The sequence below is a fragment of the Branchiostoma belcheri genome, unplaced genomic scaffold (genome assembly GCF_001625305.1).
Source record: "Branchiostoma belcheri isolate BF01 breed outbred unplaced genomic scaffold, Haploidv18h27 scaffold13, whole genome shotgun sequence".
Classification (NCBI taxonomy): domain Eukaryota; kingdom Metazoa; phylum Chordata; class Leptocardii; order Amphioxiformes; family Branchiostomatidae; genus Branchiostoma; species Branchiostoma belcheri.
Window position 1 is genome coordinate 1 of NW_017802713.1, and position 24,800 is coordinate 24,800.

At 40.8% G+C, this 24,800-nt stretch overlaps 1 protein-coding gene across 1 annotated transcript; it reads left to right on the forward strand.

Moving 5' to 3' along the window:
* Positions 1-9,273: 9,273 nt before the first annotated feature.
* On the forward strand, positions 9,274-11,879 carry LOC109463646 (prokineticin receptor 2-like). The gene is made up of 2 exons (XM_019760500.1): positions 9,274-9,692; positions 11,187-11,879. Exons 1-2 carry the CDS (start codon positions 9,274-9,276, stop codon positions 11,872-11,874), a joined length of 1,107 nt encoding a protein of 368 aa, XP_019616059.1. The 3' UTR covers positions 11,875-11,879.
* Positions 11,880-24,800: the final 12,921 nt, after the last annotated feature.

Below are 24,800 nucleotides of genomic sequence, written 5' to 3' on the forward strand. Positions count from 1 at the left end.
TCATACATAAGCCTTAGCCTAAACCTCTGCTCCTAGTATCCCCAGCTGACTGACAGCCGGTAATACAAGATGACTGATGGCTATAGGCATGGCCGGATGATTTGATCTCTCAGAGGGGACGCGTTTCGCTTACCCAATCCGTCCTACTACTGCTCTGAGGGATACTTCAGGGTAAGGCGTAATCTGCACCCATCCAGCCGGCCACAAACACCCATTCCCCCGGTCCTGTCACAACTAATCACCCATCTATTACATGCTACTTCATTACCATGCAACAAAAAAGTGCTTCCGACACGAAAAAAGTGGATATGAAATCGATATTTGGGTGAAGAATCGCAGGTGGGTCTTTTATAGGATCTCATAGGAAATATACCAAAGCTGGTTAATCTACTATCGACCGGCTTGTATGTTATACATGTAGCTATTGAAAACGTAGACCACTCCATATACCAGCATTTCAAACGTTTCGTTTTTACGCAAAAAAAAAACAGTTACTAAAGCAACTGGATATGAAAAAAGGTCAGACGTTTCAGGTAGCATCCACTACATTTCGTAAGAGACCAGAGGAGAAAGGCAGGTTTATAAGCACGAACTATTGATTGATTTTTTTTTCATTTTTTGTTGTTTCTCATTTAATAAATTCATTTTCACATTCAGACCTTCATCTAAAAGCACATCTGTACTAAATCCGGCTCAAAATTAAAAGCGAACGAAATGGAGTGGTCATTGTTTTTTTTTTATTTTAGCCCATAGCATAGATCGAAAGGTTTACATTTTTAGTCCATAGTATATATCAAAAGGATTTGTTTTGTTTCTTGTTTCATAAATTAATTTTCACTTGTAAAGGTTATTTTTGTTTCTTGTTTTATATATCAATTTTCACTTCAAACGTTTTTTTTATTGTTTCATAAATTCATTTCACTTCAAAAGGGTTGTTACGTTTCTTGTTTCATAAATTCATTTTAACTTTCAGACCGTCATCTAAAAAGCACGGCTGTACTAAACTAACTCAAAATCAAAAAGAAACGAAGTGGAGTTACCTCTGTTTTTCTTTTGCATTTTTAGCCCATAACATAAATCAAAAGGTTTTCATTTTTAGCTCTTAGTATACTAGTAGATAAAGAGAGGGGTTTTTTGTTTCATAAATTCATTTTCACTTTCAGACCCTCATCTAAAAGGTATAGCTGTACTAAAACCGGCTCAATGGAGTTGCCTATGCCTGTTCGTTTTGCATTTTCAGCGCATAATATAGATCAAAAATTAAATCTAACAACGTGACACAGTCTACCGATGATCCCAGTACAAAACGACTATCACGTCAATCAACGAACCGAGGATTTGTGATCCACCAATCCGCTCCGAGCGGTGCGAAATTCATATCATTTCATATATACCAGCCTGGGGACTAGCTTCTGAAGAAAGCGATGGATGGCGCAAGCAACTTAACAAACTACGTCTACTAAGACCGTGAGTCGGTTAATGGCGCCAGGCTGTATTTAGGCTAAAGGTAACGGTCGTCCTTAGGGCCATGTGCGAACTGATTTATGTGATGTGAACGGTACCTCCTGTGTTTTTATGGGTGTGAGATTAAGTGGCAGAACTGGAAAGGAAACAGGGCCCCGGGTCTGTCTGGAATGACCCGACCCCCGATGTGACTAATCCTCCGCGAAGCCGCTGTGAGAACGCAGCCGTTTGGGAGACAAGCGACCTTTGGCTTTGCGGTGGTCTGTAATCCTCTGATCGTGCGTAGCTGGATACAGGTACATTTGGAGTTGTTTACCCAAAGTATCTACTAAGTATTAACCTTGTTGTGTGTGGGATCCTGTGGCGTGTGCTTGACTCAGAACCAAGAGGTCCCGGGTTCGAGTCCTGACATGCCAGTTACGATCTTGTCCCCCTGGAAAAGGCACTTTACACGACTTTTCTCGCTTCGCTCAGGTGAAAATGTGTATTTTATTGTCTTATTGTATTGGTGGCGGCATTAAAATAAGTTGAAAAACTTGAGTGCACGTGTGCTGTCACCACGTCTTGTAAATACGTGTTAGAATATATATAATAAATATATATTAAAAAATAACGCCGTATTAGTTCTATAAATATTGATCTTTTTTACATGGGAAAGTAAAACAAGATTCCATATTACATTCTTCGAGATTAAGCACCATAGCTAGAGACAGTACATGTCAATTTGATAGAGCACTATTCCATTCATGAAAGAATTGAGGATTTTAGAGGAATGTCTCATTTGTGGTGTTTGGTCCGCCGGAACGGGCTTGATGAAAGGCGGCGTAGCGGCCCAGATAATCCAGGTCATACATTTTTCGTGGCCGCTTTTGGTTGTTCGGCTTTACCAGAAATAGATTGTGTGTTCTGAGCGTCCGGGATAGTGGCACCTGACACTATGAAGTGTGGAAATGGATCTCACTTCTGTGACCTGCTGTACTCTTTGCAATTTCTTCTTCCTCATTTTCTTAATCGAACTCGAAATGCTTGAGGCTATGAGCGCGATGGTGACTGTGCAATGCGGCTTGGCTGCAGCTCGCTTTTGTAGCCAGACGCACCCGTACCATGCAGGTCAAACCTTAAACCCTGCAATACCTATCAAAGCATAGTATTTATTAGTCGCAGTCTATTCCGCTTTATCGTTACTTACCAAAGTCTGTAGCCAAGTGCTAACCGGGATTTAGGAAGAAAATACCAGAGGTGCATTGGGCGAACGTTGCTAGCTTTAGATAATACCGCATGTTATGAGTTCTCTCATAATTTGTATGCGCTGATGATTTACTTTACACAAATTTTCTTGGGTTAAATCCGTGTAGATCTAGAGCTGGGTGAACAGGTTCAACGGTGGAGAAGAGGGCTAACTTTTACAACCAGAATCCACCTAACTCCTTTTGGTTTTCCTCCATGGTTCCTCCTGGCCTGCAAAAATAGCTTTGCCTCTCCTCTGTCATTCTTTTGACAGAAATGTCGAACCTTTGAGTCGAGTCTTTTCCCTCTTTAATAGAAGCACCAGCGTTTCAATTTGTGGTCCGCCGTTATGCATATGTTGGTCTTCACCATAAGTCACACGGCAACTTGTGTGTCATAGTCAGTAACTAGAACTAGGTCAACATACACCAATATTCATCAGAATTTTACGGAATTCATACTATCCTTACTAGAAACATACGAAGTTAACGGAATACATACTATCCATTACGCGAAAACATACGATCCTTACTAATTTGGGGTCATTTAGGGTCATTTGGTGACTTGCCGCAGTGATCACCGGTTCCACCGACTCTCAGCCTCGCCCTGCTATTGGGTCTAAAATATAGTCTACTATGTCGTGACAAAAGTCCGCATAAGTGCAGTTTGTGTTTTAGCAGGGCAGGACAAGTCCTTAAAATTCTTTGAAACCAAGACATTCTAGAGAGAACATCATTATTATAGTCCGCCATCTTGAATTTGCTGCAGATGTCACGTGATCGTGGTGCAAGTCACCAAATTAGTAAGGATCGTATGTATTCCGCGTAATGGATCGTATGTATTCCGCAAACTTAATATATTTCTAGTAAAATATAAGGATTCTATGTATTCCGTAAACTTCGTATGTTTCCTAGTAAGGATCGTATGAATTCCGTAAAATTCTGATAAATTCTTTGGCACCCCTGTGTCTACAAAATAGCTCTGCTGCTGTTACAAAACTCATGTGCGTGGTGGTCCCAATGATGTAGGTTTAGGAAGAGACAGTGAAAATCATTCCCACATGCACGGCTCCTGACAGTAAGCAGTGCACAGCGCTTTGACAGTTTTAGATAACATTTCTTCTCCACGAACAGAAATCAGTAACTTATTGTTCAGATACAAGCATTTTCGTTGCCGCCTCCTAGAAATGTCAAGTATATACAGCGGACGAGTAGCTCGGTAAGTACAAACTTCAGAGAGGACTGAAGTACTACATGGAGTGTATAGTGTAGTCTAGTGGAGTGTAGTCTTAGAAAAGAGAAAGAAGTCAGCTGATTCCAGTGCTGTAGCAGCTTCCTGTGCCATTTCACCTACTGCGGATAAGCTGCGCACGTCTTCAACCTCACGGCAATGCCAGGACCTTCTATAAGGGACGTAACATCTTAGCCATTGAGCCAGAACCACACTTATGCAGACCTGTACAAAATGACGGTTGCCACTTAGACGTTGCATCATCCTGAGATGGGCATAGCAGTCGTGAATGCTGTATTGAAGCTCGGCGTCCTGGCGAACGTTCAACTGCTTTTATCAGGTCAGGTATGTCGGTAGGAAAGAGTTACTTTGGCTGTGTAACAAAAATCCTATCCGCCAACAGCCAACCTGTTGATAGTCAAGTTTTGAATGCGTATGACCATGCCATCAAGGCACTTACGCGTTACGTGACATATTGCTGTCGGCCAGAAAATGCCTCAGTGCCGTTCTAATCGGAAATAGTAAGATAGTATCTCTAAGATATGTGGGGTCGTGTGGCAGAGTGCGCGACTCGGAACTGAGAGTCCCGGGTTCGAGTCCTAACATGCCACCGATCTTGTGCCCTTGGGAAAGGCATTTTACACGACTTTCCTCACTTCGCTCAGGTGAAAATGAGTATTGTATTGTCCCCTGTGTTGGTGGCGGCATTAATATAAGTTGAAAAAACTTGAGTGTGTCGTCACCACGTTTGGTGATTACATGTTGGAAAAAAATCTGAAACGTACATCCAACGAAATGCATCTTTTAAAATTCTCCTAGACAGACATCTTGATTTAGCTTGAATGCCATGGGCACTGTCCTTTCATTTATATATCAAATAAAACATTACTTTGCTATTTCTACTGAAGCAAAGGGTTACTACAGGATATTTCTGCCATTCCCTGTAGATCCTTAAAATGAAAGTCGTAGGTAGGAATGCCATTTGATAATTACATAAGCCTTTTCCCAGCGGAAACAGCGTAACTTTTCCTGTGCGTCACTAGTAGACAGACGTGCTCTTTCTAAACAGGATGTGTCGTGGCGGAATCAGAGCTCACCACTTGTACTTCCGACTATAATGGCTCCCCAGGGAGCTATTAGGACAAACGGATGTGTCTCCTCCGTCCATTGTGATGTGGAGACAGCTGACAGGTTCATCTGTATCTTACCTCCTGTAAATTGGTTGGCATTTTCTTGAAGTGCACATAATGCTGGGGTTACATTTACAAACCGGGGCTCGGCCGGGCTGTTTGTATGAACGAAGAACTAACAATTCATATCAAGAATATACAGAAATAGTGCCCATGAGCTCTATCGAAAACTTTTCTGTTTCCTTGTCTTTTATATCGTACTTTTCATTCCATAAGACTGGACGGCCGGGCCCTTGTCTGGAAATGTGACCTCAGCATAAGTACGAAATGGATAGTTATACCTTTGACAGTTTTGCTAAGACTGTTTGTATCGTAAACTGTAGTATTAGGACCTGTCACTGGAAACAGTACTTTCTATTTATATCTAGGCAATTATCAGTTTCACCTTTTAGATATGAATAGCAACATCTTCTTGGCATTTAGCTGTAAAGACTTGGTGCTTTCAACTGACCTTTCTCTGGTTCTGCAGTTGACTGTTTTACGCTCCCCGGTGTGTGAAACACTCTCTATAGCAGACGGTGCATCTGGCCCCTAACCTGTGATATTTGGAGCATGGCATTTGGTCGAGTAGTTAATATACAGCGGAATAGATAGCCCTGCCCTGCGTACAAATCACTACGGATAAGGGGGTAGTATCGTTCCAATCTTTCAGAGCCTTAATTTCTTTTTAATAAGCCAAACGTTTCAGTAGATCTCTGACGTAGTGAAAAAGAACAAGTGCTCTAATTCTAAATGATTCACGTCGTTTTTAAAGCAAAGTAATTACGTATTGAAAGGAAGAAGGAAGTTGTTTTGTATTTAATGCGGATATCTCCAGCTGTATTCATTTGAATCTACCTGACTCAAAAATTAGGAATGATTATCGTAATCTTCCGCTCTTCTGGCCACCTGGACTAGATAAGATAGTCGCTTAACTAATGAGAGCATTGATTTTGCTTCACCCTGCATGTCACTCGGGCGGGTTGGCGCGTCCTGATTCCGTCACAGTGACAGGTGGCGTGAGCGATAAACATGAGATATGGCGGCGGCGGGACCCAATTCCCATCCCCGCCGCTGTAACACGCCTCTTGGCGTTAAACAGGACGGTAATGAGTCCAACCGAGAGTGTCCAACTCCCTGGGCAATCTTCCTCACCGTATTTTATTTTACCTGGTATGGCGTAGATACGGGTCACCACTGCCTTCTGGTCACCGCTATCCAGTGGTTTCTTCATTGCTACCAAGTTTAACTTAACTCCTACAAGTCCCTTGAAATCACACGCGCGTTTACTTAACTTTTAGTCCAAGCTTTACCACAATTGAAGCTAGCATATATTTTTATGCTTTCTTCATTACTCCCAAGTGTAACTCAACTCTTACAAGTGCCTTGAAATCACACACGCGTTTAAAATTTGTATTTTTAGCCAAACCTTTACCACAGTTGAAGCCAGCATATTTTTTATGCTTGCTTCATTACTCCCAGGTGTAACTCAACTCTTACAAGTCCCTTGAAATCACACACGCGTTTAACATCTATATTTTAGCCCAAGTTTTACGACAGTTGAAGCTAGCATATATTTTTGATACTTCGCTTTGTCCCCAAAACTAAGTTTCCGAGACTAAGCCTTCTCAAACAGACGTGTACTTGTTTGTTTGTTTGTCAGTCTGTCTGTTTGTTTGTTTATTTATTTGGTAATCGCCATTAGTGATAATGTAATGCTATCAAGTGCTTTCTTCATTACTCCCAAGTGTAACTCAACTCCTACAAGTGCCTTGAAATCACACACGCGTATAAAATTTGTATTTTTAGCCAAACCTTTACCACAGTTGAAGCCAGCATATTTTTTTTATTCTTCGCTTTGTCCTCAAAACTAAGTTCGATAGACTAAGCCTTCTAAAACAAACGTGTGCTATCCAGTGCTTTCTTCATTGCTCCCAAGTGTAACTCAACTCTTGAAATCACATTTATATTTTAGCCCAAGCTTTACCACAGTTGAAGCCATCATATTTTTTATTCTTCGCTTTGTCCTCAAAACTAAGTTCGATAGACTAAGCCTTCTCCAACAGACGTGTGCTATCCAGTGCTTGCTTAATCGCTCCCAAGTGTAACTCACTCAACTCGTATTCCAAGTCTCTCGTGACTAATTATTTCAAATCTTTTGTTGTCCCGGCCTCCCTTCTTTCCTTTTCTTCTAGGATCCAGTTCAGTCCTTGGCCTTGTTGCCTTTCAGTTCAGTCCTTTTGTGTACGAAGGAAGACTTCTTATAGTTTGAGTTTGCGTTGCATTGGGGCCATCTCAAGCTTGGGAACACCTCTGGCCTTGCCGTCATTTGGCAATTTTGTAGTCCTTGGAGTACAATTGAAATCACACACGCGTTTAACATTAAAAGTTTTGTTCCAGGCTTAACTACAGTTGCAGCTAGCATGTTTTCTGATACTTGGTTTTGTCCAATTGAATATATAATTATATCATTCTTCCGCCATACACGTCACCAGTTAGAATGGTCTCTATTTAGCAACAAGCCTGGATGTGTTTTGGGAAATTTTGAAAATGAATTTCTTTTGACTCAGCATGAAAGTTCATCTGTGTTGGTACAAGTCATTATGACATGGAGACTAAACTTTAAGTCAGCCGAAAATTTGAGGCAAGTCCCAATATTCATTGCAGTATTGGCAGTTGAAGTTTAGTCTTTATTTCAGAATTTATTTTGAGTCTATCTCATACGTAGTGATTCTTCGATCCGCCAAGTGTCCAATATATCTCATGTAACCTCAAATCTCTTTAGAACTACAAAAGAGACACGCGCCTTTTTCATACTTACCCGGGGCCTAATTCACACGTGCGAAAAGGCAAATTAATGGAATCAGCCATACCCAGTAACTTGGATATACGGTTATTCATAGTATGGATTTCAGGTAGTGACGGTACGAAAATGAATCAGGCTTTCCCTCGGTTTATCAACATTGTTCTTCATTGTATGAACCAAGGACATACAAACCCATATCTGCTGACACCATAGTCTCCCTTAACTGTCAGCGTATCCACATATTTAGGTCCCTACCAAATGGTGCAGCAATTCTTCAAGTCGAAATCGGTGGATTCGGGAGAACTGGAATTTGATGTTGATATTCGCTCCTTGTGATGCGTAAATTCCATTTTTTTTAAATTTGAAGAACAGTTTAACTTTTTCTCGGATGAACAACTCAATATGTAACAGACAAACTCATATGAACATGCTGGCATAATTGGAAAGGGTAGGCGTTGTCAGATAGAGCACATGAATTAGAGAAGCGATGGCGTTTGTGAGGATTTGCTATGACTAATTTCAGCTCATGTAAATCCTCAAAAACGCCATCACTTCTCTAATTCATGTGCTCTATCTGACAACGCCTACCCTTTCCAATTATGCCAGCATGTTCATATGAGTTTGTCTGTTACATAATAAGTTGTTCATCCTAGAAAAAGTCAAACTGTTCTTCTACTAAAAAAATGGAATTTACGACTGACTCACTCAGTCTTCGTCAGCGTTCTATTAACCTTTTCTTGTTAAACTTCAGGAGACAAAACCAGACGCTACACTTTCACGCAACAGTACTTGGCATTCTCCAAGCATCATTATTTCTACATTAACTTCCATGACTAAATTACCATTTAGCTACGCCGGTACAACAGTGACTAAACCTAGTCAACCGTATTTTTAGAACGTTTCTTCCGCTTGTACGTCCTATCACCTGGCTGAACGCCAGTAGAGCTGGTGTAATATCCGTATTGCCTTTGTTGAGGCCTACACAGCTTTCAAACAGCCGCCAGCCTACCGGTACCATAAGCCCTGTTTCCTGGTCATGATATTACAGAAAACAGAAGCATGTTTTACACAGACTCAGTGAGATTGGATGATAACTCAAACCTGTCTCCTTTGACTTTGACTTTATTTGGATCCACATTTATCTTTAGCATTTATCTTTAGCATTTATCTTTAGCATTTAGCTTTCGCATTTAGCTTTCACATTTAGCTTTCGCATTTAGCTTTAGCTTTAGCATTTAGCTTTAGCATTTAGCTTTAGCATTTAGCTTTAGCATTTAGCTTTAGCATTTAGCTTTAGCATTTAGCTTTAGCATTTAGCTTAGCTTTTTAGGCTTTGCAGACTGGCTGACTGTTACGAACTTTTTTCAGGTCGTAGCCATGGATGAGAACATCACAGAGATTGACCTATCCGAGCTCTACGACGATATCTACTACGTGCTCAGCCAGGAGGGTATCACAAAAGCGCACACGATAGAACATGCCTCCATCCCGCTCCGTGTCATCCTCGGGCTTGTCTACAGCCTCATCATCCTCAGCTGTGGCGTGGGGAACCTGCTACTCCTCATCGTTATGGGGAGATACAAGAAGGCACGGACCACGACCAACCTTCTCATAGCCAACCTGGCGCTGTCAGACTTCGTGGTCGCCGTGCTGTGTATCCCCTTCGACCTGGACTATTACATCATCAACGAGAGGGCCTGGAACTACGGACCACACATGTGCCGACTGGTCAACTATGTCAAGATGGTGTCCCTCTACGTGTCCACTGACGCTCTGCTGGTGATTGGAGTTGACAGGTAGGAAAAAGGTTTTGTTTAATAGTCAGATAAAGTTACGCTGTGATCGGTGGCTACATTATGTACAGTCAATTGACTGTGAAACTATCGAATGACGTAGCCTCTGTAGCAGGTTTATAGAACTGGGGGTTTGGTGGTCTTCGGCTATTTTCTGATTAGCCCAGTTCTAAAAAACGGGGGTAATTCAACCAGGCCGGCTATGTTGTCTATATGCAATCAGAAAATAGCACATTAAAGCTCCCAAGGACCCTGAAGACCCCCAAAACCCCCGGTTTTTGGCATGCTACATATATATATATATATGGAGGCTACGACTGACGGGAACGTCCAATAATACACCATTTTCATTTTCACTAAAGATGAGAAATTGGAAAAGATATTTGACTGGGAGCAATGACTTGAAGTATTTATTTCACTCATAAAATTTAAAAAAAGTGATTTTCTGCAACAAACAATCGTTGATACATATTACAACCCGAATCCCATTGAACAACTATCTACCGTAAGTTAATAAACTCATTGCGATTCAAACCTGCATGATACAGGTCTTACCTAAGCAAAACCTCCAAGGCATATATCGATTATTGTGAACAAAGGGTCCCGTAGGAAATAACACGAATTAACGGCGGTTTGAAGGATTATCCAACCGGATGAACAAAATGACATGACTTGTTACAGGATCTGATGATAGTCGGTCGATGTTTCGGTCCACTAGATACCATTCTTACTGCACCATAGAGAGATTAAAGATCACTAGCAATACCTTTTACATGTAGGCTGCTGACGTCTATATGTAATCACCTTTTCATAGGCTTTAAGCTGGGAAGTCTACAATAAAAGAAAATTTGGGCGAAAGTCAAGAAGGTTGTTTCCTCAGACATTAAGTCCTACGCGTAACTATAGTTCCCGTATTATATAACATCTTTCTTCGCGATCGTCAACCTATATATGATTAATTGTTACATAACGTAAAAAATATGGTCATAATTTATCTTCCTAACATAATTCATCATGTTTGGAGCAAAATGTAGAGAAAGAACATGGAGACGTGTTGTCAAATGTTAGCATTTCAAACTCAATTTAAATGTCAAAGAAAGAATCCGGTAGTGTCAAAATACACCTGATCTACCGCGAGCAATGTAAGAAACCATTTTCGGGTATTTCATCAATCAAACAGCACAAAGAGGCGAGGAATATACTTTGATATTTTGAATCTGTACTTAAAACATCAGTAAGATATCAGACGGTGCTATACTTAATGCCGGTAAACGTTATGTTCACTGAAGTTAAACTATGATAACTGTTGAGTCACCATTTTGTTTCTTTTTCTTTTCTGTTGCAGATACTAGGATCTAGTCTGTGTAACGCAAACTCTGCCGTCCGTGGCTTTAGTGCCCCCCCCCCCCCGAATATTGGACCGCCGGCATCCGTAAAGCGATTTAATCCGGCTACTAGGACCTAAAGGTGATATATTTTTTTTCTTTTCTTTTGCAGATACATGATGATCCTCCATCCTAACCGGCAGCGGATGGGTCGGAAGAGCGCCATCTTGGTGTCCGTTGGTGTGTGGGTGTTCTCCATGCTGATCGCCATCCCCTCCGCCAAGTTCTCCAAGATCCAGCCTTACTCCAACGAGACGCAGTTTTTCTGCGGGGTGGTGTGGGACGTCAAGGTGGAGACGGCCTCCAAGTGGTACTTTGGCAGCATGCTGGTGTTCCAGTTCGTCCTGCCGGTCCTCATCATGGCGTTCTGCTACCTGGCCGTGGTGTGGCAGGTGTTCCACAGGGAGCCGCCGGGAGTTGTGACGGAGGCCCACCGGGCGACGCTGCAACGCTCCAAGAAGAAAACGCTGCGCCTTGTGGCGATGCTGGTGATGTTCGTGCTGTGCTGGGCCCCGTACTACATCTGCACGGCCATCAGGGACTTTCACGACATCCTCGACAACAACCCCATGAACACCAACATCTTCTACGCCGTGGAGGCAACGGCCATGGGCAACAGCGCCATCAACACGTGCGTGTACGTGGCCTTCAACGAGAACGTCATCCAGTACGCCAACAAGTTCCTACAGGAGTGTCTGGCGTCACGCAAGAACAATGAGAGCACGATTGTCACCTTCCGGTCGAGACAGGCGACCGACCAAACCCACATGACGGAGTTCCACATCAGTAACACGATCTAAGGGGACTTCCCATCACCAATGTCAAAGTGACGGTTGCCTGATTCAATGAGCTCAAGAGATGTGCCCTACTATTAGATTCCTTTTTGATTAGATTACGGTCTAACAATACCTCTCTGTGGCCTGTCATAGTGAGGAAAGGGACTTGTCACCATTAGTTTATGGTACACATGTTTTCAAGGGATTTGGTTTGTTTAGCCTTAATATACCTTGTCATAACAGGCTGATGTGATATTTATCTGACATGGTGGCAAATGTGCTGCCTACAACTTGACTCATTTGCAGCTGAAGTAATTATCACTCTAAGACTGCAAATCCATTTTATCTCAAAACACTGGTTATCCCCCTGTTGCAACTTTAGGTATTGACATGAATTTACCTTGTACTATTTTGTTTATTTTCCATTGGAAAAACATTATGACAGACCAGTTCACTGACTCACACATTCCTACTACTCCGGGTATAAAGATATGACAGTATTCGTCATAACTTGAAGACGATATGCGTCCCAACCATCGTTGGGATAGACTACTAATAATACATTTTAATCAGGTACCCCAGCAAGCCGTAAGAAGTAAAGAGAAAAAGAGAACAATGATAATCATTCCAAAAGAACAGAGTAGCCTTAAGCGTGGATGCTACTTGTAATATACTCTGGATATTAAAATATACAGAATGTATGAAATTGAAAAAGAATTGCACCGATATGTAATTTGAAGATGCAATTCAATATTGAATTGAATATGCAAGTGAGAAAAAAAAACTACAACTTGGAAACTATGATGCAGTGTGGATTTTATTTGAAAGCACGAACCTATTATTAGCCAAATTCAAGAAAAATGATCGCAGATTTGTGACATTGTGACTGTACATTTTCGCATTTTGTACGGTTTTGATTAAGTAGCACCCTTTTAGCCTATATTTCGCTGCCAAAGTATCTTCTTATAATAAATCTTAAAATAACTTCAAAGATACAAGAGCCAACGTTTTTGTCGACCTGTTACTGGATGATTGAATAATATTATATAAAAATAACATTTAATATACGGCTCGCATTACAGTTGTTGCACATGTACAATCATACAAAATGTACCTGCTTTGTATATATTTGTAAAGCTTAAAGATATGTGACAAATGGACATGCGTATCGTCTGCATTTATTATATGGAAAGAGTCACAGGTGTTTCATACATATCGTTTGTATAAAGGCTGTGTATGTATGTAAATGTCGAATGCTTTTGTAAAGTGAAGTTGTAATTAAACATTTTTGCAGTTGTAACATGTGTCTTGTCAGGATTTTGTACTGTAACATGACAGGGAGTAAGATTTGTTAACGATTCAATTATTGAGTCAGATAGTTGATGAGTTTAATATATTACCATTTTGTACATTACATATTCCAGTAATAGATATTGCCAGATATCTTGTATATGAGATGTTATTTTGAATGTATCATACTTCGATATATATGTTTGCCTTGAAATGCTTTCTTGTGTCATGCCATTGACTCATTCGGATTAAGAGCCATACTTTTTAATCGGATCAACAGGATACGGATTGACGTTAAATGGATTAACGTCAGACTATCAATTCAGTATAATATTTCTAAACAAGATGTGACTTCATCAATTACAAAAATATCTGTCGAGATGAGATAGAAAAGAAACTCTTCTAAAGTAGATTTGTACATGATTTCTCACTTTTGTAAATATGATGTCAGGATGTATGTATTTGATTGATAACTTGATCATGTGCACTGTCTGTGGAATATTGTAAGATATTTTTTGGTAACGGTTCACGGTAACAATATTATGTTTTCCATAAAGAAGAGTGATATACATGTATGACCTCCACTACATATTGATTGATTTATTGATTGATTAATGGGCTATTTTATCATTGTTTATCTATATTCGGAATTATGAACCAGATTAAACCAATAAAAACCATACTGATGTGATATGTATTTATCATAAAAAATACGTTTATAGCAAAGCGTTCCGTTGCTAATTGTCTAACAACGGCTGCGATTCTCCTAAGGCCACAGCAAGTAAATTTTATGGATGACATCCTCCTCAGACTCCAAATCTAATGCGAGCGGCCGAAAAAAAACAAGGCGGGCCGAAAAAAACATTGTGGCTCCTACATTTTAAAATTTTGACTCAATCATTGTACAAATGGTTTTGATTCAGTGGGAACATCACATATACACAGCCAACATCACATAGCACTGCATCAAAGTAAGAAACAAAACATTAAATCAGAGCCTTTTCTTGTCTCCTCTCTTCATAGTTATCCACCATCCACCTTCCGCGGCATGGTAACAGGCATCTTTGTCCATTCTCAGCATGTTGACCACTGTCAGAAGGCTTTTCAAAATCAGGCGAAAATTAATGCGCGTGCTGATGTCATCCATACAACTTACTTGCTGTGGCCTAATCAAAATAGAGAGACGAACAGTTAGTAATAACTTACCGTGTTAGATAGAATACACAGGAGATGAGTTATCAGTTAAATCGCTGTCTCTTTATCAGATGTTCCGGTACTACATCAAGAGGAATTATAGTAATTTGCCCCCAAGGTAACGCAAAAAGATCCTCCATGTATACCAGCGATATCATTCATAACACAGCATAATATAACATTGAATAACAAGCTAAATATTGCGTACCCTACACACACCATAACATACACCAGAAGCTCTATTCGAACGCAACGTCTTATACAATCACTTTACACTTGTCTGGGAAGATACGAATTCGAAATGCACATTTTTTAGTGTTAGTTACCATTTTTGTGTAAACGTTTTGAATTTGATTGATCTCGCCATAATACAGCATAATATAACATTGCACAACAGGCAATTGCGTCCCCTACACCCAACACTCAAATCGAATACAACGCTTTATAGAATCACTTTGCCTCGGACTATAATAAGAATAGCACAACGTTTTTTCTGTGCTAGTTTTCTTATAAACGTTTTGAATTTGATTGATCTTGTCATAATACAACATAATATACCATTGCACAACAGGCAATTGTGTCTCCTACACTCAACACTCAAGTCGAATACAACGTTTTATATAGAATCACTTTGCCTCGGACTATAATAAGAATAGCACAACGTTTTTTTACTGTGCTAGTTTTGTTATAAACGTTTTGAATTTGATTGATCTTGTCATAATACAACATAATATAACATTGCACAACAAGCAATTGCGTCTCCTACACCCAACACTCAAATCGAATACAACATTTTATAGAATCACTTTGTCTCGGAAGATAAGAATAGCACATCGTTTTTTACTGTGCTAGTTTTTTTTTATATAAACGTTTTGAATTTGATTGATCTTGTCATAATACAACATAATATACCATTGCACAACAAGCAATTGCGTCTCCTACAGTCAAATCGAATACAAGGTTTTATAGAATCACTTTGTCTCGGAAGATAAGAATAGCACAACGTTTTTTACTGTGCTAGTTTTTTTTTTATATAAACGTTTTGAATTTGATTGATCTTATCATAATACAACATAATATACCATTGGACTACAAGCAATTGCGTCTCCTACAGTCAAATCGAATACAAGGTTTTATAGAATCACTTTGTCTCGGAAGATAAGAATAGCACAACGTTTTTTACTGTGCTAGTTTTTTTTTTATATAAACGTTTTGAATTTGATTGATCTTATCATAATACAACATAATATACCATTGGACTACAAGCAATTGGGTCTCCTACATTCAACACTCAAATCGAATACAACGTTTTATAGAATAAGTTTGTCTGGGAAGATAAGAATAGCACATCGTTTTTTTCTGTGCTAGTTTTCTTTTATCTTGTCATAATACAACATAATACAACATTGCACAACAAGCTAGTAATTTCGTCCCCTACATTCAACACTCAAATCGACTACACCGTTTTATAAAATCATTTTGTCACGGAAGATAAGAATAGCATTAGCACATCGTTTTCTTCTGTGCTAGTTTTCTTTTTTGTTTATAAACGTTTTGAATTTGATTGATGACTGCTCCCGGGCGATATATGTGTACTGTTCCTTTTTGCGTATCAAGAAGACTTAATGAAATTTATTGAAGGGCTTTAGGGAACAAATGACCTAGATGCTAAACAGCTGTCGGATAAAGCCTGTTGATTGATTTCCTGGGAGAGCTGGGAGAAACGGGGACAGGCGTCACACAGTCGGGCAGGGACTGGGAAACGAACGTTTCGTTTGACAGCAGAATGTGAACTGTGGCATTCTGCCACCCAAAACACAATAGGCGTATTCACCAGTTTCCCATGATCTCCAGAATGCAATGCGAAAATAGGGGGGTAACCCTCATTTGCATAGGACTGGAAGGCATCGGAATGATCCCGTTGACGTTAAACAGCTTGTTTTTCACTGTGTTTTGAGGTGTTGGGGCATTTTATGCTCAACATTAATTAGATTACTATGGGTTGAATCTGACAACAAATAGAGAATGAATTTTTTGGAATGAATTGTTTGTAACGTGGTAACGCTATATGATGCTGTAACGTTACAAACCACATGTTCCATGTTGAAAAGAACACAAAAACTTAATTCTCTATTTGCTGTCAGATTCGGCCCATAGTGATTTAATTAATGTTGAGCATAAAATGACCCAACACCTCAAAACACAGTGAAAAGCAAGCTGTTTAACGTCACGAGGATCATTCCGATGCCTTCCAGTCCTATGCAAATGAGGGTCACCCCCCCTATTTTCGCGTTGCATTCTGGGGATGGGAAACCGGTGAATGGCACTGTTAAAATTTACCAAAAAATTCATTAAAAATCAAAATCTAAAGATAGCAAAAAAATCCTGGCGTACGTTTTTTGCTATTACTATAGTGTGCCTCTCTACAAAATATGGTCAATGAAAACCAAAGCACTGGCCAGGAAAATTCATTTTTCTAAAAAGTGGGCGTGGCTCATGACTCCGGATGACGTCATGGTGACGTCAGAAAAATTTGCATAAATTGCTGTCTTGCACTAAGGTACTAAAATATTCAATGACCAATTGTAACTAGTATTTTTAAGATGTCCCCAAAGTTCTTAGGCACCATTATATACCGCCTTAACTAGTAATTAAGGTCACAAAAAGATGCTGGAATAGGTACGGAAGATCTTCCTGATTAGCATAATTATTGGTATTAGATAATCATTGCAAATATCACGGACCTGAGATCAATCAATCGGTAAAACAAATAATAATTAAATGACATTCTAAGTATTGACATATCGATGAAAAAATATTGATAATCTAAGCATAAAAATTGCACAATTAAGATTTATAGTCCCTGAACTATGGTTCCAGAAATAATAAATATAATACATGCTGCCATTCAAATTGACATTGATACGATATGCAAGTGATTGACTATACATAAAATCATCAACGACGAGAATTGGGATAACGACGACCTTCAGCAAGTATATTAAAAAGGAATTAAGGTGTACTCAGTTTCCGCGTACACTAATTCCATTTCTCAGAAGTGCCATAGAAAAATAATTACCTGGAGATAAAACCTGGTGTTACGTAAGTAGGAGTAAACAGTCATGCACGGAGTCATGAAGACGTGTCTAAACTTGAATGTAATTTTGCTCAGAATAGAAAGGTAACATTTGCAAAGCCAATGCATAATGTTTACCTTCGCATATGGTCTGCTCTGTTAATTCTTACTCAAACTCATTTGTATATATGGTGACAGGAGTCTAACTCCCTTCTGCTATAAAATTGCTACATGATGTAACCCAACACTAGTTACCATGGTAACAGACAGCCTGGTTTAGGTCATCGACCTTTTTGGTTTGGAGAAGAAGAGGAAGAAGAGGAAAAAGAAACAGAGCAAAAACAATATGTTTTCCTTCTCTCAACATAATAAACATGTGGTGAGTCTGCCACCTAAGAATTGGCTGGTTCAGGCACCAAGGAAGATGCCTGGACCCACCGGGACCAAACCCGTCGTTTACTGTGACGGAAGGATGATGATTAAATTAATGCCAGTGTTCAAAACAGTGTCCAGACCGATTCTTGTGACATGGACTAACGATGTAAAGAGCAAATGTATTTCATTCTATTAATAAAATTTATAAACTGACCCACGTTAAAAAAGAAGAAAAGCTACCTGCTGTATTTTTTCCAGATGCACCTCCTCAAACCATCCTTGATATAAATAGCAAATTTCTTTGATCACAACCATTTCTTTTTTTACGATGACCGTCTGTCATCTTCATCAGGGCAATTCTGACTGGTTTACTGTGCACTGACACTAGATGTTACTTGGTGCATTGTGCACTGAAGTTGTTACGAGTACATGGTCCACAGTGCACTGTTACTTGGTTCACAGTAAACACCTTTAGTGCACTATGCACCAAGTAACATCTAGTGTCAGTGCACCGATGAAGATGACAGACAATCATCGAAACGTTGACTCGTAAAAAAATAAATGGTTGTGATCAAAGAACTTTGCTATTTATTCGTTTCCCAACCTGATGAAATGAGGCATCCTCTCTTCAGAGATTTACGCTTAATGAATGAATGAATGAAGACCTTTATTGTACATTTGTGTTCTACAGAACTAAGTACAGGTCGCATGAGTACAGAACATGAACATAAACATATACATTACAAATATATGAACATATAAGAGTGTGAATAAATGTCTAATTTCTATTCTTTTCGGCTTCATCTCGCTTGGTAGTGATTGTATGGATATATGCGGCTGTGAGATTACTTAGAGTAGGTTTATCAAAAGTTAAAAGGAATACAAATTTCTCTTTACTAGTCAAATAACTAAAGTGGGGAAATATACTTAATACATGGCTAAAAAATATGAGTCTTAATGATGATAGCTGTATAAAAGTCTTAAATATCCTCCACAAATGTAGGGTAAGACAAGCTAAAGGATGTCATTAAAATGTGATTATGGGATTAGTCTTTAATAACTGTACTGTCAGTGATAAAGGTTATCAGAATGACGTATTGAACAATTTTTAAAGACTTACTGCGTCAACTCAATACTGATGTGTTCTGATGATTTATGAATATTAAACAAGAAATGATTCATATCTATGAGGAAAACCCCTAAAGGAAACATTGATTGTGTAGACCTGTCACTTACAGACAATTGTCCCTGAGGTAACCACGTACATTGCGTCAATGTGTAGGCGTTGCGGAAGTGGAGGCCTTGCTCTATACTCTAACATAACATACAATCTATAACCTAGATGCCTTTCCTACTTTTTTTTATTACGAATGCCTCCTCTCATTATTCATCGTAGCAGTAGGCATCATTCCATATATTCAATTCTTTATTTTCATATCAACATTGCAGACATACTTATAATGTTGTCTGAATGACGTTGATATTCAAAATATTAAAATAAACACATATTTTTATTATATAGTTTACGTACTCCTATTATGAACTGTACATCCCAGGCATAACAAGAACCATTCTGATTATACAGTCTGATTGTAGAGTCTGATGGACTGGAGTAGAAATGAGTTCTGAAGTCTTTTTGTTCTGGCTGGGGTGATGGAAATGGTGTTTTGTTTTCGTTTGTTTTGTTTTGATTCGTGATACAACTCACATATTCGACGCAATGTATATGTATGGAAAGATAGTGCTCTCTATAGCTATGGCACGAAAGCTTGAAATCATTATATGATAGATGAAATTAAGAAGAAAAATAGATAATATCAACGGCCAAATTTCAGGCGACCAGAGTGTGACTTTGGTAGGCTAAGCATGGTTTGTTTGTTTGTTTGTTTGTTTGTTTGTTTGTTTGTTTTTTGTTTGAAATCTCCATCAGTATGGTAAATTCCATACTATTCTTCCTGGAGTCCAGCAACATGAAATAAAATAACGATGATAATAATGATAATTGCTTTTGGCAATAATGATAATAAATAAAGGATACAAAATTATGCTGAAATTATGAACTTGAAACAAAATAAGCATAGAGAAATAAAAGTGCATTGGAGGTCAGAGGTCAAATAATAGAAATATTATGTCTGAAATGAGAGTAATAATTGATGTACTTGTCCAAACAATGGAAAATTGAAGTAACAAAACAGTAAACAAAGATTTAAACTGACATAAATAATAACAAAATATAACGGTTGTCACAAATGCCAACCAACGCCGCGCGTGTCCTCGTGAAAAGAGCGGAAAGACTCTTGTCCAAAACTTTCTTCTTGTCCCTGAATTATTGATCGACACTTGAACCAAGAGCATTAACGATGACACGACCAGATAGGGTCCCTTTATAAGTGGGTGGTGTTGACGGTTGAAAGTAGCGTAATTCGTCAAGAAAGGCAGTTGTTTTCCTCGTGGGCTCCCCTCACAGTCGACACAGTGCTATTAAGGAACGATCACTTGAACCATAAGCATTACTGATGTCACGGTCGGAGTGGGTCCATTACGTGGGCGGTGGTGAAGTTTTAAAGAAGCGTAATTCTTCAAGGATGTCCTCTGTTGGGGCTCCCTTTACAGTTGCCCACTGCAATTAGGAACGACACTAGAACCAAGGCCGCTACTGATGGAACGGAAGATGCATCTTATATTCCGTCCTTCTTTGAAGGACAAATTTCAAAGATTTCTTTTAGTCGGGGTTAAGTGAGGAGAGTTGAGGGGCGGTGAAGAAAGGCAACAACCGTAAATAATAATAATGGCTTTTTTTAACGTTATCTAACGTTTGTGAGATATGATATGAGGTGAAGCAACGCAATTACCAGGGCAAGTGTCCTTCTTACGGACTTAACTTTATCGCCAGTTTCTTCAGCAGTAACCTTTGTTTAATAAGAGGTGGGTCTTAAGAATTGGTAATTTTACCACTTGTGAAAGAAGCGCAATTTTCTTTCCAATCCTGGGCGACTTACACGACGTAGGAAAAGCGGGATGATTAAAGTAAGAGAATCTTTTAAGTAGTGCCGAAGGTGTGCCTTTGTGCTGGCAATTTTGTAGAGTTTTGATAAATCTTGCGAGCAACAATTTTCTTTGACCGATCACACGCCTATTCCTTAGTTCAAATAGGCTGTATGCGTCATTGCCGTTGTAATTTCTTATTCAAATAATTAGATGCATCCTCAAAAAAACACTTCATCAAGTAGTATACTTAACCTTGAATATTGCTCTTCACCTTATGCTTAGGTCACATTTGAAACGGCGCCCGTTCGGCATGTCCTCGGCGTAGACGCCGGCCGGCGTCATGACGCCGAGCGTGCGCCGTACTGTCAGGGTCACAATTAAATGTTCCTTTACGGCTCCCTGTCGGGGCCTGCTTGTGCTCCGGCCGGCGGCTCTCATTAATATTCATAAACTTTTGCGGCCGGTTTCTGTTAGGGACCCGTCCGGTGCCCGGTCAGTCGCCCGTCTTGACCCGTGCGGTGTGTGGTAGGGTGCCGACCGGCTCTTACAGTTCGGCCGGGCAGCTGTCAGTACCCTGGCGGGTACCTGGCGGGATCCCGACGGGCTCCTCTCGTGTTTTTGAGCAGGTACATATATAAGCGCTGCACTGCCTGCTACCGTTCACGTCAAGTAAAGAGTACACGTCAAGTAAAGAGTAGACTGAAGTTGGCGATGCAGCGTTCAGTGCAACCTGCAAACAACTTACAAGCCCGTCTGAGATTGAGATTGGTGACAACCTACATGTAGGTCTTCTGGCATTGGTAGCTGAAGAAGAGAGGCAGGCAGAACTGGTGCGTCGCAAAAGTAACCGAGGGCCTACTTTCGAAAGTACTTCAACAGTGACGCAGGAATTACTTCAGCAGTGACGCAGGAAGTGTGCCGTGGCAGCTCCTTGCTATTGAGCAATAAAACCACTGAATATCGTTACTTCTGTTGAAATTTGGACTGAAAATAAATGCCAATAACTTCTGATTCCATTTTATTACGAAGGCATATGATGTAACAAGAGATAATGTCAGACACATTCTATTCCTGTTATAATCTGTTTTATGAAGTTGGCAAGAGAGCCGTGCCGGCTGTTTTCCCTTGCCCTTCGACATTCTGACACACAAATACAAGGTGTAACACACACAAGTACACGATGTAACACACACGTGGTGAACTGTGCGACGTAGTCTGAGGCAGGAGTTTATATATGCTCCCTATAACCCCCTTTTCCTGACCATCTGATGCACTGATCAGCACATGTGACGTCATAATCTTAGGCAGGTGCCTGTTGGGCCGCCCGACGGGTCCCCGGCAGTGAGGTTACGGCGTCGCTTCGGCGTATTTCGCCGAACGGGGCCCGAAGTGTTTTTATGCTTAGGTCACAATTCAAGAAAGGGGCCCGCTCGGCGCGTGTTCGGCGTGTTTTTTGGCACTACCGAACGGGACCTGGACGGAGACCGGCGGGCTTCCCGACGGCTGCCGGCCTATTTTTTGGCCCCGCGCGGTCGCCGAATCGATTTTAACTCAGAGTTAAAAACACTTCGGGCCCCGTTCGGCGAAATACGCCGAAGCAACGCCGTAACCTCACTGCCCGGGACCCGTCGGGCGGCCGAACAGGCACCTGCCTAAGATTATGACGTCACATGTGCTGATCAGTGCATCAGATGGTCAGGAAAAGGGGGTTATAGGGAGCATATATAAACTCCTGCCTCAGACTACGTCGCACAGTTCACCACGTGTGTGTTACATCGTGTACTTGTGTGTGTTACACCTTGTATTTGTGTGTCAGAATGTCGAAGGGCAAGGGAAAACAGCCGGCACGGCTCTCTTGCCAACTTCATAAAACAGATCATAACAGGAATAGAATGTGTCTGACATTATCTCTTGTTACATCATATGCCTTCGTAATAAAATGGAATCAGAAGTTATTGGCATTTATTTTCAGTCCAAATTTCAACAGAAGTAACGATATTCAGTGGTTTTATTGCTCAATAGCAAGGAGCTGCCACGGCACACTTCCTGCGTCACTGCTGAAGTACTTCCTGCGTCACTGTTGAAGTACTTTCGAAAGTAGGCCCTCGGTTACTTTTGCGACGCACCAGTTCTGCCTGCCTCTCTTCTTCAGCTACCAATGCCAGAAGACCTACATGTAGGTTGTCACCAATCTCAATCTCAGACGGGCTTGTAAGTTGTTTGCAGGTTGCACTGAACGCTGCATCCCAACTTCAGTCTACTCTTTACTTGACGTGTACTCTTTACTTGAAGTGAATGGTAGCAGGCAGTGCAGCGCTTATATATGTACCTGCTCAAAAACACGAGAGGAGCCCGTCGGGATCCCGCCAGGAACCCGCCAGGGACCTGACAGCTGCCCGGCCGAACTGTAAGAGCCAGTCGGCACCCTACCACACGCCGCACGGGTCAAGACGGGCGACTGACCGGGCACCGGACGGGTCCCTGACAGAAACCGGCCGCAAAAGTTTATAAATATTAATGAGAGCCGCCGGCCGGAGCACAAGCAGGCCCCGACAGGGAGCCGTAAAGGAACATTTAATTGTGACCCTGACAGTACGGCGCACGCTCGGCGTCATGACGCCGGCCGGCGTCTACGCCGAGGACATGCCGAACGGGCGCCGTTTCAAATGTGACCTAAGCATTAACTCTGAGTTAAAATCGATTCGGCGACCGCGCGGGGCCAAAAATAGGCCGGCAGCCGTCGGGAAGCCCGCCGGTCTCCGTCCAGGTCCCGTTCGGTAGTGCCAAAAAACACGCCGAACACGCGCCGAGCGGGCCCCTTTCTTGAATTGTGACCTAAGCATTAGCAGGCTCCTAGATATTCAAGGAATACTTGGAAAGCCTTGAACCAGGAATGGGTTCAACTCTTAAAGGCATCCAGTGCAGTTTTTAGGGCTTGGAAACTCGATTTTCAAAGCCAATATTCTAGTCACTTATCTACATACTGAGTTGAAACCACACTATCACGATGTATATCGACCCTCATGGAGCAAAATTCCCAGAATTCTGACGGAAAATGTTACTGGAAGGGCCCTGGGCTGATTTTTAGGGTACCACCCAGAAAGTAAAGGACTCATCTTGGGGCTTGTTTCTGCAGTTTTAAAAGCCCAAAATATGAAATACTGACTCAATGTGGTAATGTTAAGCTGTATGTGTCAATATCACAAAGATTGCCTTAGTCAGAATATTTCCAGTTTTGCTCCCTGTAATCGTACATGCCTTTAAAGTTCAGGTCGCGTTTGGAAATGCATGGCTGAGCGCCCAACCACCACAGTACATGTTCACCGTTATCTTTCAAAATTGACCTATCCTCGGTTCAGCGTCGATTTCAATCTGCTTCGCTCGTAAATCCTGCCCTTACCGCAACGTACGATACGCGGGACTAATTTAAAAGGTTAGAAAGTATGGCACTACTTTCTAAACTTTCAAACTACTTAGCGTTGTGGTTGTTTGAAGAGTTAACATTGTGCTCGTTTGCAGAACGACCCGTATCCGAAATCCGCACACACGTATGAAACTACACGTATGTCTGATTTTCCGTGCAATGGATGGGAACTATCTCGTAAGCAAGACATCAGTGCCTGACCTGTGATTCTCAACAGATTTTCTCAATCGTAAAATATTCCCTGCCGTACGCCTTCCTTATTTAGTCCTATCTCGAAGAACAAATTTCGACTCGCACTTGGTATTCCTCCCCCACACAGCAAATAGTTAGGGCGAGCAAGCACATGCCCACCCTAGCTTATCTCTATCTAGATAAAGTTACACGGTTTGAACTGTAGTTGAAGATACCTCCTACTGGTGAGGGGGCGGGTAGTTCACAGCGATTGATGCATGCATCACGTAGTGCTTTTTTGTTGAATTGGCGTTAGGCCATGTTGATTAGATTATATGGATGACATCCTCCGGGAGCCCCAAAACTGATGCGCGCGTGCGAATAAAAAAAAAGTTTTGCAAAAAAAAAAGTTCTTTTCATTATGAAATCTAC